The sequence below is a fragment of the Caretta caretta genome, chromosome 1, assembly GCF_965140235.1.
Source record: "Caretta caretta isolate rCarCar2 chromosome 1, rCarCar1.hap1, whole genome shotgun sequence".
Classification (NCBI taxonomy): domain Eukaryota; kingdom Metazoa; phylum Chordata; order Testudines; family Cheloniidae; genus Caretta; species Caretta caretta.
The window spans coordinates 349,674,845-349,690,306 of record NC_134206.1 but is presented as its reverse complement, the minus strand read 5'-3'; the positions used below and the strand labels follow the sequence as shown (position 1 = coordinate 349,690,306).

Sequence of the window (15,462 nt, the reverse complement as noted above, 5' to 3'; positions counted from 1 at the left end):
AGACTTTCAGGTTTGGCTCATGATGGTTCTAAAATGGCTCCATCTAGGAACCACAAATTGTTCCCTGGGCCTTCTTGAGAAGGAGGGTTTTACTGTGCATTATAGGTACAGTAGAAACTCAGAGTTACGAACACCTCGGGAATGGAAGTTGTTCGTAACTCTGAACAAAATGTTACGGTTCTTTCAAACGTTGACAACTGAACGTTGACTCAATACAGCTTTGAAACGTTACTATGCCGAAGAATGCTGCTTTCCCTTTATTTTTTAGTAGTTTACGTTTAACACAGCACTGTCCTGTATTTGCTTTTTTTCTCTCTCTTTTTGTCTCTGCTGCTGCTTGATTGTGTACTTCCGGTTCCAAATGGGGGGTGTGGTTGACTGGTCAGTTCATAACTCTGGTGTCCGTAACTCTGAGGTGCTACTATATATTGAAAGGCCACATGATGCCCGATCATTGGAAGTGATTTGAAAATTTGGAGGAAAAACAAATTTTGGAAAACTTCACAACATTTGGTGATGGTGGTTCATTTTGGGCCCGATCCAAAGCCCAATGAAGTCAATGAATTGTTGAGGACATCAGTGGGTTTTGCATTAGGCCCTGTTCTGACCATCTCTGCAGATGTTATCTGTCATTCATGATTATGAATATTGATGGTGCAAACTATTACTTCTGGCACTTGCTCGCACTCTAACACTAAAACAGGATTTTAGCTTTGAATGGTGGAATATTTTTTTTTTAACCTGACGTATCAACTGATACTTTTCAGGTTCTAAATTCACTTCTTTTTAGTTGATATTTGTGGTACTTGTAGGTCTCCCATGTGCTCTCTCATCGGAGACACTGTATGTGTTTACTCAACTTACTTTCTTCTCTGTGATGATCATTTACAAAGGTTCGTGCCCCAATAACCAATTTCAGATCTCACGTTTTCCATCGGATAAAGACACACATGTAGCCAAAGTAACTGTATTTCATATAGGCCAAGATACAGCCACGGGACATTGTTCCGTGGCTGAAAAAGGGAATGGATGAATGACTATAGTGATAGTTTGTCGACTCCCAGGAAACATGAAAGATGCCTGTATAATTCTATTGGAACGTAATTTGTGGAAACAAAGAAAGATAATGTCACATTTAATAAAAGTTGGGGGAAATTGGAGGAGAAAAATGAGATTTAGTCACTATTATTTGGGACTTCTGTTATCCAGATCTTGTTTTGTTATATACCTTTATCAGCTGATGTGAGACAATTTAAAAAAAACAACAAAACTTCAATGCCTGACTTTGTCACCGTTATTCACCTTAAGTAGTACCTTATTCGGTAAGTAGCCTGTTGCTGAGATTACTCATACATTGAGGTCCTGCTCTATGGCCCCTGTTCAGGAAAACATCCCGGGAAGGGATTTTCCATTTGTATTTGAGGACTCCCACATGGGCACGAGGGGCTTTGTTTTCTTCTTTGGTGGTTTAAATGGGGCGGGGGAAAGCCGTCATTTCACTGTATCATAAGAGAGCTTTCCACTTAGGAGCAAACTGTGTTTGCATTTGTACCATAGATCAGAACATGATCAGATGAGAAACGGTCCATTTAAACGAAGGCAGGGTCCCTTTTATAAGAGCCAGACTCCGTGACCTGTTGGGGGAGCCTGCGGTACCTATGTATTGCCCAGTTTTCAGAGTAGCAGCCGTGTTAGTCTGTATTTGCAAAAAGAAAAGGAGGACTTGTGGCACCTTAGCGACTAACCAATTTGTTTGAGCATAAGCTTTTGTGAGCTACAGCTCACTTCATCGGATGCATGTGATGTGTGCTGGAAGCCAGTGGAAGCCTGGCCTGCTTCCTATTGTCATGCCGCATAAGTGCCCAAACATATCTTTGGGAGGATGGTAAAAATAGCTCTTCCCAAATGACCCGGTATTTTAAGCAGGCGGCTCTGGAGACCTGTGTCCACAATGAGGCTTGTGTATGCTTGGATAACTGTCCCCTGATTCGAAGGCCCTGGTGTGGTTTAATTTGATGTGCTCCTGATAAACCTTAATGGAAACCTTTGTCAGTGGTGCTGGGAAATATGTGCCAAGAGACCCCTGGCATCCTCCCAACGCTCTCCCAGCCCCTCACCAGGGCTGCCTTGATTTTTCCTGACAACTACATGGGCCTGATGGAAACGGCTTGTCTCCTCCAGCTCTCTTTATTTTAAACAGAATATTCTGAAGCTATAAATAAAAGATGCAACAAAGTGAGATGCCGTGTTAGACCTGGGCTGTGTAGTCTATGTGTGTGTATTGACTGTGATTGTTCTATTTCTTCTGGGCGTGTGAGAGAAGCCCCTCGGTTTCCTGTCTTTCTATTGACAAAGGAATCTCTCTCCCCCAGGGCTCAGTGGACTGCCCCAGTGTGGAGTTTGAGTACGGGGATGCTGACGGCTACGCTGCTGAATTATCAGGTAAAGAAACATGCGAAAAATGGAGGTCAGGAGATTTTTGCCACATGTCGGTTCTCCTGAGCTATTGAAGTTGGCATCCTTTGGGTATAAAATCACTTGCAGAATAAGACCAGTTCAGTCAGAGGTATATATTTAATAATGTCATCTTCTATTTATAGAGCGCCTTTCATTCCAAAGGGCTTTACAAGTCATCCACAGCAGAGAGAAATTATGTCACCCTTCCCGGAAATGCATCCGTTTCTGGGGTGGAGCAAGAGCTACCTAACTGTGCTGCAGGTTAGGTTGGGAAATGAAATATGTAACACAGCAAACCTTAAAGCGCCTGGTGAAGGGAGTTCTAACAAAACAACTCCCAGCTGGCTGTGGTTGGTTAGCAAAGACCCAGAGTTCAGAGGTGTGTTTGCAAGAGTCCCCCTTCCGCCCCTGGGAGTGGGTGTCTCTGTGGTTGCTGTGCACATCTGCAACTGGCTGTTGACTCCGCTGCTGGTCATCGGCTGCCTCGGTCGGACGCTCACTGACGCTTCTGCCCTGTTCTGAAGTTCCAGTGCTTAACCCAGATCTTGAGTGATTTCCCTGGGTAGCAGGAAACCTCATGGCCAATGCAGCCTCTGCATTGTCTGTCTTTCACCACTGTCCTGACCCTAGACCTGCTCAGCAGTGATTCGACTCTGGTAATCACCAAACAGAAAGAGTGGTGATGCAGAGATGCACTGAGGTCACTTCTAAAGTGGTGTTGGCCTTCCTTGTCTAATGCAACACCTCCCCTGAGCGACGTGTAAATCTCCCCAAGTTCATTCGAGGTTGGATCACATTAAAAGCCCCCTTTCAGGCTCTCTCACAGGCAAAGAGGGTTGGTATTGCCTCCTCTCACTGGTGTGTGTATCAGTGGGCCTGCCAGACAGTGCCTGAGCTGCCTTGAATGGTGGGGAGTGTTCATCTTGCCCAGGAAAGATTTGAGCAGGAGATCTGCCTCCCTTGTAACTTAAGTGCTCATGTGAGTGGATCTGTGCAGCGTTCTTGTAGCCCTTATTCCTTGCATCTGGAACAGGGTTGGACCCTCTTTTGGAATAATCCAGAGGTGGGCAGCCACGAAGAGCCAATAACACAGCTTTCCTTTCTTCCATGATGCACACAGCCTTGAGCTCTTGCAGTCCAAGACTCCTGTACTATACCAGATGTTCCCCAGGGTGGGGCCCTATGAACCCCTATCATAATTCTACAAACCCTCTTCCGCAAAGATTCCCCTCTCGCTTATATTGGATTGTAATTCAACGTACCCAACGCCAAGTGGTCCCTTAGTGGCTAGAACGCTGAGTGATGTGACTCCCTGAGGTCACGATTGTATGTAGCCGGGAGATTTGGCCTTTGCCATAATATAGATTTATCATCTAGTTTAAAAAAACCTCCGTCTCCATACGCATTTGTTTGTGCCCACCAAGATGTACTCAAACGTACGTGACTAAGAAGTATCACCTAGAAAAGTTAGATGGGTGGTGGAGGTCCACATGCAAAGCAAAATCAGAATATATAACCAGAGGGTTTGCCAATAGGATCCCTTCCTAGATGAAGTGCAGCAGATTCTTTACATGTGGCCATGGGAGAATTTGATTTTTATCAGTAAACGTCAATTTCATCATGCACAGAAATGGGCAAAATAATATTTTCATCAGTATCCGTAATTTACAGGTAGGCTGAGTTTGAAAAATGCTGCTTGAGAACTTATTAGACTTTCATTTAAGACCTATTTCCTTTGTATATTTTGCATATGATGCTGACACTTTGTGTTTTTAGCAGGATGCTGCTTTAACTTTTTGAATCTCATCATCTACTCTCATTAAATAATTCTCTCACCTCCCCCATGCATTCCTGCAACTCTGAAAACCTAAATTAATAAAAATAAAAAATGCTTAAAACCCAGATAACAATAAAAATGTTTAAACCCCTGAATTTTGCACAACTGTGAAAATTTAAATTTTTTTTAAAAAAAAAGTCTTAAAAATAAGTGTCTGATGAAGTGTCATATTATCTGATGAAATTATTATTTTTTTAATCAAATTCTGCCAGAAGTATTTACATGTCAGTGGATTCTGCTTCCTGTTTTGTTCAGATTATAGTTTTGAATGGCAATAGCAGGACGAATATCAGTAGCATGATGGTGATAATTAAGGAGACTGCTCTTCATGTTTAAACCTCCTGCTTTTTATCTGTCTAAAGGGCTTTGCGCACCATAGCTAGTTAATCCTTCAAGCACCCCTCGGAGATTACTGAGGACCCATTTGTGGCCTTGTTTTCTTGATTTTGTGCATGCTAAGAGCCCTGCACGTTCTTTGTTCTTCTCGTACATGAGAATTTTTTTCAAAATCCTAAAAGTTGCAATAAACGTTACATCGCTGCTTCTTGTTTATTTGGTACGTAACCTTTCTGCCAGGTGGAGTCAGCAGCAGCGAGAGTCCAGTTCAACATCTCGGGGTTCCTCTTAACACTGCAAAACAGAAGCAGCTTGAGCCCCCAGCCAGTAATCTGCAAAAATTGACCACCACCCTGGGCGCCTCCAAGAGGCAGTACTTCCCCTCTTGCAAGCACCGAGTCTGTGTAACAAAAGAGAACTTTTTAATAAAAGGGAAAGGGAACCAAGTATTAGTTTGGGAAAACACCACAACCACATTCAAATCATGTAACCGTAAGCAGGCACCTCACTGTACAGTGTCCTGGGCAGGGTCTTTGCCTCAGTTTCCCACCTTGCAGTGGGAAAGTCTGATGAACAAATGTCCCTTTAACACATCACTCCCCGCTCCTGTGCGCCCAGCTCACAGCTGGCTGTTTGGTTAGCAAAGACCCAGAGTTCAGAGGTATGTTCGCAAGGATTCACCTTCCGCCCCTGGGAGCGGGTGTTGAGCCGTGTCTCCATGGTCGATGTGCACGTCTACAGCTGGCTGTTCACTGCTGCTGCTGGTCACGGGCTGCCACTGTTGGACACCCACTGACACTTCTGCCCTGTTCTGAGGTTCCGCTGCTTAACCCAGATCTTTAGTGATTTAGCTATGCCCCTAGACCTGCTTAGCAGCAATTCACCTCTGCTAATCACTGAACAGAAACAATGACAGTCAGGCTTTGTCTATGCTGTCACTTCATCAGCAAAGCTTTTGTCATTCAGGGGTGTTAAAAAAACACACACCCCGAACGACAAAATTTTACAGATGAAAAGCGCTGGTGTGAAGAGCACTCTCCTGTCGACAAGGCCGCTGCCGCTCGTGGGGGGTGGAATTTTTTTGTCTGCGGGAGAGCTTGCTCCTGCCGACAAACAGCAGCTACGGTGCGTGCCTTTTAGCTACACTGCGTGTTGTTAAAAGCCTTGTAGTGTAGCAATACCGTAGTTGAGTCTAATTAGCTCTGTCCTTAAACACTGGAGAGGGGGTGTTACCGAGGGCTTTCAAAACCCAAAGCAGTGGTAACTTCACTGTTTCACTCCATGCACTGTCAGGAGTAAATCAGTGGGAACACAGCAATTCTGTCTGATGAAACTTTAATACAGGTAAGCACTTTCTTATCTAAAACTACAATTTATTAGATTTAAGCACACACAGACATAAGCAATAGGTTGAAGACATCCCAAATAATTACCTAGAATCGGAGATGGTATTGAGTAATTAATAGCAGATCCCCGATGCCCGGTCACTTCCCCGCCGGGGAGTAAGGTGTCAGGAAAAAGGTCTCAGGATAGCTTCAGAGGACTGCTCCGAAGTACTCTCCAAGAACTGGAGCAGCTCAGGGAGTCGGAGTACAGCACAGGTAGTGGAAACCTCTCTGCACCGTCCCTCTCAAATAGGTACCCACCCTGCCTGCTCAGAAAGATCTCATCAAAGTCATTTCCTACTGACCCCTGGGCCCATCAACCAAAAGATGCTGAGGACAGTGATTGGGATCTAGACCGCGAAACTCATCAGCTCACTTCCATAGGCTACCGAATAGCCATCAGCTGGTAACAACTTTTGATCAGTCAACTTGGGCTGAAAAGTGAAAGGCTTCCTGTCCCGTTCCTAGTCCCCCTCTTGTTGGGTGTCTGAGCTGAACCTAAGCTCTGAGTCACATTCTGTGCTCCTATGACTAGACCACGCAGACTCCTAGTGTATCGGTGTTTCATATCAGTGTTTCACTCAGTGGCTTCATCACACCCGCGTTCCAAACTCCAAGCAGAGCTGGCAGGGTGCTCAGCATAATCCTCAGGGCGACTGGTAACCAGCCGCGGGAGGGGTGAGTCATTTGGTGTTTGTTTCCAGGGCAGGAATTACTTTACTGTGAGAGTTACTCAGCTGTTCCCCTTCGTCGCTGCACCGTGTCCTGCTTTGTGGTCAGGATAAGCTGGGTGGGGAGGGAGTTAAGCACAGGTCGGGCCCTGTGTTCTTACAAGTGGAATGACTCAGGCTATTTCTGCAGTGTAATTGTCAGGGGGTCTTGAGCATATTCCTGCCAGCAAACTGTAAAGGGGTCACTATTTTTAGCTCTGCACTTCTAAGCAGAGGATCTGCTGGTGCGGAGGGGGTTGCAGCACATTTCCTCAGTGAGGTGTCCTTCCACCGCTGGAGAGAGGAGAAAGTAGTTCTCCTGGCTATCCTTTGTGTGATCCCAAACCCCCATTTAAATGAGCACCGATTACTTGACATTCCTGGAGTTTTCACCCTTATCTCGTGAATATCAGGAATCAAGACCATCTCGATTTCTTCCAGAGGGGGAGTTCAGCTTCTCAAGCACTTGCGGTACCAAATGGCTTTTGGAGCCCATGAAATGTCATTCTGCCACATCACAACTTGATGGTTTGGTGCAAAAGTGATAGTGGGTTGGGATGCGCTGGTGCAACATCAGAGTTTGTCCGTAGGACAAAGTCTGTGAAAGGGTTGCCTTCGCTCTCGTAGTGTCATAAATTATAGATAGAAGTACCCACCTCCTGCAGTTCATATTGGGTTTTCCTGTAGGAGACTGTTGGTCAAATTTGACACCAAATACAGGTTGGGCATTGTGGGACACCTCTTGGAGGCCATTTACAGCGACCTAACCAAGCGCAGTGTCTACCCTGAGACTGCGTTGATCTAACTTTGTCGCAGAACGCTCCGTGCCTCTCGTCAAGGTGGCTTTATTTTGTTGGCGTAGCAGGAGAGTTAAATCAGCGGGAGGAGTGTTGCAGTATGTCTGTCTCCGCTGTTTTGTCGATGAATGCTGACTGTGTGGTGTAGACAAGGCCCGCGTGACTTGGTTTTAATGTACACTGTAAGTTCCTTAAAGCAGGGATTGTCTCGACCTCTAAGGGTCCAGCCGAGTAGAACCTGGGTCTGTAGGGCTTCAGGTGATGAACACTTCCACCCTGTCACTTGGCAGCCAGGGCATAGCGTGCACTATAAATCATAGGGAATAAGCAACACAGGACATGCCTCTCACCAAATACCCAGTGGCAGCAGCCCTGTGACCTCTGATTGCTCCAGGCGCATTATTTAGGCACAGAAGGAGTTCCAGGAACCTGCCGGTACCTGGCCTGGTGCTAGAACAGACCCCACTCTTGTTCCCTACTTCGGACTTTGGCTCTAACTCCTGGCTTGACTCCTCTTCTGTGACTAGTCTCCTGATTCCTGACGCTGTCTCTGACCACTAGCTTGACTTCTGATGCCTGCTGCAGCCACTAGGCCTGCCCGATTGCCCACATCCCAGTCGTGACACACTCAGTTTCAGTACCCTGCACAATGGGGGTTCTGATCCACATTCGTATTGTAAGATAAATCATAATTATTTGTATCTATCCCCAGACTTTTGTGACCCCTTTCGCTACAAAACTCAGCGGCAATAGAAATAACTTCAAAAATAATCCCGAGGAAACATTCCCCGCAGTGCCAGCAATTCCCATTGGCTAGTGCCAGAGAACTTGGGGATGCAATTGACTAGAAATGGGGAAATGCAAAAAAGTAAACAAGTGGCATAAATGGTGTTATGTCAATTAGATTTTAAAAATGCCGTTATAGCAAATGGCAGTGGTGCTGGTAACACACATTCAGTGGGTCTTTGCTTATGTGTGTTGTATTATTTTGTAGCTTAGCAATAATTATGGATCCCCCACTTTAATAGCGTGACATTAAAGTGAACAGAGTATTTTCTAGGCTCAGTCAGAGCTACCTAAACCCACCCACCATGTTTCATCCTCACCCTGGCTGCATTTTTTTCATTTACAGTGTGAGTATGATTTTGAAACTTGGGCACCGAAGTGAGAGAGGAAGGATGTGCATGTAATTAAGGATCTGGTCTGAGAATCTGGAGATCTGGATTCTGTTCCTGGTTCTTCCACAGACTCTGTCCTTGGGGAAAGGCACATTTCTGTCCTTCCATTTCCTGTCTGTAAAATGGGGATAATACTTCCTTACTTCACAGAGGTGTAGTTAAGGTACATTAATTCTTGTGAGGCACTTGGTGATGGTAGAAAAGCCTATTAATAATAATACCTCGCTCTTCTGTAGCACTTTTCATCCATGGATCTCAAAGTGCTTTATAGAAGAGGTCAGGATCATTATCCATATGTTACAGATTGGGAAACTGAGGCTTAGAATGGGGACCTGACATGCCTAAGGGCACCCCACAGGTCAGGAGCAGAGCTTGGAATAGAACCTAGGGTCTCCTGAGTCTCAGTCCAGGGCTTTCCACTAGGCCAGGCTGTCCTCAATCTAGTTAATTTAGGCATCCAGTTTCCATGTGTTTGCTCAAATGAGTAGATCGGCCCTGAGGTGCCCCTTTGAGAACTCAGGCACTGGAACTGGTAAGTGGGGCTATCTGTCTCTAATTCCTGTTGTCTTCCCCAATAGAACTGTACAGCTACACGGAGGAGCTGGAGTTCACCATCAATAGGAAGTGCTTTGAAGAGGATTTTCAAACTCAAGGTATCCTGGTCCAGACTATTGCATCTCATGTGGCAAGACGGGTCCCAACCCTGCAAACCTGTCCTCATGAGGAGTCCTTACCTGGGTGAACAGACCTCAGTGGGACTGCCCAGATGGGAGAGGTGGTACTTGTGCCAATTAAGTTTTGCAGGATCTGGATCCGTATACTGCGCCTTCGGTATCTGGGCTGACTCAGGGTTTGAGGTGGGGTTGTGAGAATTGGGCCTACAAAATGACTTTCCGTGTGAGCCCAGCTGTAAGGAATCAGCAGAAGTTCATCAGATGTCACAATAACTAAGGCTATGATTTAGTCACAGGTATTTTTAGTAAAGGTCATAGGCAGTAAACAAAAATTCACTGCCTGTGACCTGACCATGACTTGTACTATTTACCCATAACTAAAACTTGGGCCAGGTCTGCAGGTGCTCTATGGGGTGGGGCAGTCTGGGGGTACAGCAGGGTGCTGGGGGGTGGCCCAGGACCCCCACTGGAGGTGGGGGTGGGTGGCAGCATGCTGCCCGGAACCCCGGCTGGCACTGGGGGGGTGGGGAACGGTGGGGCTGGTAGGCTCCCTACCTGGCTTCGTGTGTCCCTGCAGCTCCTAGAGGGAGGGAAGGCCGGTGGGGGCTCTGTGTGCAGCTCCCGCCAAGCTCCGGCTCTGCAGCTCCCATTGGCCAGGAACCGCAGCCAATGGGAGCTGCGGGGGCAGTGCCTGCAAGCAGGGACAGTGTGCAGAGTCCCCTGGCCCCTCCACCTAGGTTAGGAGTTGCAGGGTCATGCTGGCCACTTCCAGGGAGTCTCCCCTCCCCTTTCATGTTGCCACCCTTATTTCTGTGCTGCTGTTGGCGCAGCCCTGCCGTCAGAGCTGGGCACCCGGCCAGCAGCCGCTGCTCTCCCGTCTGCCATCAGAGCACAGTGGCAGTATATATACTTGTGGGGCTGGGGCCCCTAAACGACTCCAGACACAGAGGGGCCCGATCAAATAAGTTTGGGTATGTCTATACTACGAAATTAGGTCGAATTTATAGAAGTCGTTTTTTTAGAAATCGTTTTTATATAGTCGATTGTGTGTCCCCCCACGCAAAATGCTCTAAGTGCATTAACTCGGCAGAGTGCTTCCACAATACCAAGGCTAGCGTCGACTTCCGGAGCGCTGCACTGTGGGTAGCTATCCCACAGTTCCCGCAGTCTCCGCTGCCCACTGGAATTCTGGGTTGAGATCCCAATGCCTGATGGGGCAAAAAACATTGTCGCGGGTGATTCTGGGTACATGTCGTCAGGTCCTCCCTCCCTCCCTCCCTCTGTGAAAGCAACAGCAGACAATTGTTTCACGCCTTTTTTTTTCCTGGTTATCTGTGCAGACGCCATACCGCGGCAAGCATGGAGCCTGCTCAGCTCACTGTCACCGTATGTCTCCTGGGCGCTGGCAGATGCGGTACTGCATTGCTACACAGCAGCAGCAACCCATTGCCTTGTGGCAGCAGACGGTGCAATAGGCCTGAAAACCATCCTCCTCATGTCCGAGATGCTCCCGGCTGCCTCGGTAAGGTCGGTCAGGAGCGCCTGGGCAGATATGGGTGCAGGGACTAAATTAGGAGTGACTCAACCAGGTCATTCTCTTTAGTCCTGCAGGCAGTCCTATTGCACCATCTTCTGTTGAGCAGCCAGGAGATGTGGATGGCTTGCAGTCCTTCTGCACCATCTGCTGCCAGACAAAGATGTAAAAGATAGATGGAGTAGATCAAAACAAGAAATGAACCAGATTTCTTTGGTATTCATTTGCTCCCCCCTCCCCCCCCAAAGTCCTCCCTGAAATACCAGAGGGAGGGATAGCTTAGTGTGTTGTAGCATTGGCCTGCTAAACCCAAGGTTTTGAGTTCAATCCTTGAGGGGGCCATTCTGTGTGACAGTTGTTTGTTTCTCCTTGATGTCAAGCCATCCCCTTTGTTGATTTTAATTCCCTGTAAGCCAACCCTGTAAGCTATGTCGTCAGTCGCCCCTCCCTTTGTCTGAGCAACGGCAGACAATCGTTCCGTGCCTTTTTTCTGTGCAGACGCCATACCATGGCAAGCATGGAGCCTGCTCAGATCACTTCGGCAATTAGGAGCACATTAAACACCACGCGCATTATCCAGCAGTATATGCAGCACCAGAACATGCCAAAGCGAAACCGGGCAAGTAGGCGACGTCAGCGTGGTGACGAGAGTGATGAGGACGTGGACAGAAACTTCTCTCAAAGTACGGGCCCTGGCAATGCGGGCATCATGGTGCTAATGGGGCAGGTTCATGCTGTGGAACGCCAATTCTGGGCCCGGGAAACAAGCACAGACTGATGGGACCGCATAGTGTTGTGGGTCTGGGACGATTCTTTCAATCCAGATTCTAGAAACTTTCACATGTGTAAGGGCATTTTCATGGAACTTTGACTTGCTTTCCCCTGTCCTGAAGCGCATGAATACCAAGAGGAGAATAGCCCTGTGGAAGCTTGCAACGCCAGACAGCTACTGATCAGTTGGGAATCAATTTGCAGTGGGCAAATCTACTATGGGGGCTGCTGTGATGCAAGTAGCCAGCGCAATCAAAGATCTGCTGATATCAAGGGTAGTGACCCTGGGAAATGTGCAGGTCATAGTGGATGGCTTTGCTGCAATGAGATTCCCTAACTGTGGTGGGGCGATAGACGGAACCCATATCCCTATCTTGGGACCGGAGCACCAAGCCGGCAAGTACATAAACCGCAAGGGGTACTTTTCAGTGGTGCTGCAAGCACTGGTGGATCACAAGGGACGTTTCATCAACGTCAACATGGGATTGCTGGGAAAGGTACATGACGCTCGCATCTTCAGGAACTCTGGTCTGTTTCAAAAGCTGCAGGAAGGGACTTTATTCCCAGACCAGAAAATAACTGTTGGGGATGTTGAAATGCCTATAGTTATCCTTGGGGACCCAGCCCACCCCTTAATGCCATGGCTCATGAAGCCGTACACAGGCACCCTGGACAGTAGTCAGGAGCTGTTCAACTACAGGCTGAGCAAGTGTAGAATGATGGTAGAATGTGCATTTGGATGTTTAAAAGCACGCTGGCGCAGTTTACTGACTCGCTTAGACCTCAGCGACGAAAGCTCATGCTCAAATAAATTGGTTAGTCTCTAAGGTGCCACAAGTACTCCTTTTTCTTTTTGCGAATATTCCCACTGTTATTAGTGCTTGCTGTGCGCTCCACAATATCTGTGAGAGTAAGGGGAAGACGTTTATGGTGGGGTGGGAGGTTGAGACAAATCGCCTGGCTGCTGGTTACATGCAGCCAGACACCGGGGCGGTTAGAAGAGCACAGGAGGGCGCGGTGCGCATCAGAGAAGCTTCGAAAACCAGTTTCATGCTACGGTGTGAGAGTTCTGTTTGTTTCTCCTTGATGAAACCCCCCGCTCCATGCTTCACTCTACTTCCCTGTAAGCTAACCACCCTCCCCATCTCCCTTCGATCACCGCTTGCAGAGGCAATAAAGTCATTGTTGCTTCACATTCATGCATTCTTTATTAATTGATCACACAAATAGGGGGATAACTGCCAAGGTAGCCCGGGAGGGGTGGTGGAGGAGGGAAGGACAAGGCCACACAGTACATTAAAACTTATTGAATGCCAGCCTTCTGTTGCTTGGGCAATCCTCTGGGGTGGAGTGGCTGGGTGGTGGAGGCCCCCCCCCACCGCGTTCTTGGACATCTGCGTGAGGAGGCTATGGAACTTGGGGAGGAGGGTGGTTGGTTACACAGGGGCTGTAGCGGCAGCCTGTGCTCCAGCCGCTTTTCCTGCAGCTCAGCCATACGCTGGAGCGTATTAGTTTGATCCTCCAGCAGCCTCAGCATTGAATCCTGCCTCCTCTCATCATGCTGCCGCCACCTTTCAGTTTCAGCCCTCTCTTCAGCCTGCCACCTCTCCTCCCAGGCATTTTGTGCTTTCCTGCACTCTGACATTGTCTGCCTCCACGCATTCGTCTGTGCTCTGTCAGTGTGGGAGGACAGCATGAGCTCAGAGAACATTTCATCACGAGTGCGTTTTTTTCGCCTTCTAATCTTCACTAGCCTCTGGGAAGGAGAAGATCCTGTGATCCTTGAAACACATGCAGCTGGTGGAGGGGAAAAAAAAGGGACAGTGGTATTTAAAAAGATACATTTTATAGAACTATGGGTACACTCTTTCACGGTAAACCTTGCTGTTAACATTACATACATAGCATGTGCTTTCATTCCAAGGTCGCATTTTGCCTCCCCCCTCCCCGTGGCTAACAGCGGGGAACATTTCTGTTCAGCCACAGGCAAACAGCCCAGCAGGAACGGGCACCTCTGAATGTCCCCTTAAGAAAAGCACCCTGTTTCAACCAGGTGACCATGAATGTTATCACTCTCGTGAGGATAACAGAGAGAGATAAAGAATGGATGTTGTTTGAATGCCAGCAAACATACACTGCAATGCTTTGTTCTACAATGATTCCCGAGTACGTGCTACTGGCCTGGTGTGGTAAAGTGTCCTACCAGGGTGAACGGAATAAGGCTGCCCTCCCCGGAAACCTTTTGCAAAGGCTTTGGGAAAGAGCCACAAATGCCAGGGCAAATTAATCATTAAACATGCTTGCTTTTAAACCATGTATACTATTTTAAAAGGTACACTCACCAGAGGTCCCTTCTCTGTCTGGCGGGTCCAGGAGGCAGCCTTGGGTGGGTTCAGGGGGTACTGGCTCCAGGTCCAGGGTGAGAAACAGTTCCTGGCTGTCTGGAAAACCGGTTTCTCTGCTTGCTTGCTGTGAGCTATCTACAATTTCATCATCATCTTCCTCATCCCCAAAACCTGATTCCGTGTTGCCTCCATCTCCATTGAAGGAGTCAAATAATATGGCTGGGGTAGTGGTGGCTGAACCCCCTAAAATGGCATGCAGCTCATCATAGAAGTGGTATGTTTGGGGCTCTGACCCAGAGTGGCCGTTTGCCTCTCTGGTTTTCTGGTAGGCTTGCATCAGCTCCTTAAGTTTCACGCAGAACTGCTTCGGGTCCCTGTTATGGCCTCTGTCCTTCATGCCCTGGGAGATTTTGACAAATGTTCTGGCATTTCGAAAACTGTAACGGAGTTCTGATAGCATGGATTCCTCTCCCCGTACAGCGATCAGATCCCGTACCTCCCGTTCGGTCCATGTTGGAGTTCTTTTGGGATTCTGGGACTCCATCATGGTCACCTCTGCTGATGAGCTCTGCACTCACCTGCAGCTTGCCACGCTGGCCAAACAGGAAATTGAACTTCAAAAGTTCGCGGGCCTTTTCCTGTCTACATGGCCAGTGCATCTGAGTTGAGAGCGCTGTCCAGAGCGATCACAATTGAGCACTCTGGGATAGCTCCCGGAGGCCAATACCGTCTAATTGCATCCACACTACCCCAAATTCAACCCCGCAAGGCCGATTTCAGCGCTAATCCCCTTGTCAGGGGTGGAGTAAGGAAATCGATTTTAAGAGCCATATAAGTCGAAAAAAAGGGCTTCATCATGTGGACGGGTGCTAGGTTAAATGGATTTAATGCTGCTAAATTCTACCTCAACTCCTAGTGTAGACTAGGGCTTAGAGAACTACTGCACTAAAGATTGCGAGGGGCTCAGGTACTCTGGTAATGAGGGGATATAAATACTAAAGGTTGTAACAGAGCAGACGAAACAAAGAGAAGCGTGCGCTGCTCTCGTCCGTGAGGAGCGTTCCAGCATCTTTGTCTCTACAGAAGATCCCAGCATCTCTAAGGATCCCCTCGTTCGTTGGACATGAATTCTCACTGCTCCCCCACCGACATGGGTCTGTATCGTCCCCATTTCGCAGAGCTGGGGGACAGATGCACAGAGCTAGCGAGCGAATTGCCCGCGGTTACACAATGAGTCGGGGCAGTCGGGAACAGAAGCCTGACGCACATCACTAGTGCTTTCCCACTGGCTAGTGACTGAGCCTGCTAATGCCTGAAACCCCAGAACTGCTGCTGCCTGCAGAGGGCTCGTCCAGGGCTGCTTTTAGATGATGCTGACGGGTTCTGTGACATACGCGTGTGCTTTGCAGCTGACGATCCTGCAGCCTTGGGTCCCCTA

The 15,462-nt window shown here is 47.9% G+C and overlaps 1 protein-coding gene and 1 long non-coding RNA gene across 3 annotated transcripts in view; both read left to right on the top strand.

Annotated features, from left to right (window-relative positions):
- STRIP2 (striatin interacting protein 2) overlaps positions 1–15,462 on the top strand; it is a 67,432-nt gene that overhangs the window by 9,297 nt on the left and 42,673 nt on the right. Inside the window, exons 2-3 of one of the 2 annotated variants that reach the window (XM_048836776.2) lie at positions 2,373–2,442; positions 9,279–9,353. In XM_048836776.2, the coding sequence (XP_048692733.2) occupies positions 2,373–2,442; positions 9,279–9,353 (145 nt within the window). Of the gene's footprint in view, positions 1–2,372; positions 2,443–9,278; positions 9,354–15,462 lie in introns of those variants that run through there. The other variant, XM_048836777.2, reaches the window with a different exon arrangement.
- On the top strand, positions 10,728–12,874 carry LOC142070674 (uncharacterized). The gene is made up of 2 exons (XR_012666636.1): positions 10,728–10,896; positions 11,407–12,874. It is a non-coding gene; the product is annotated as an uncharacterized LOC142070674 (long non-coding RNA).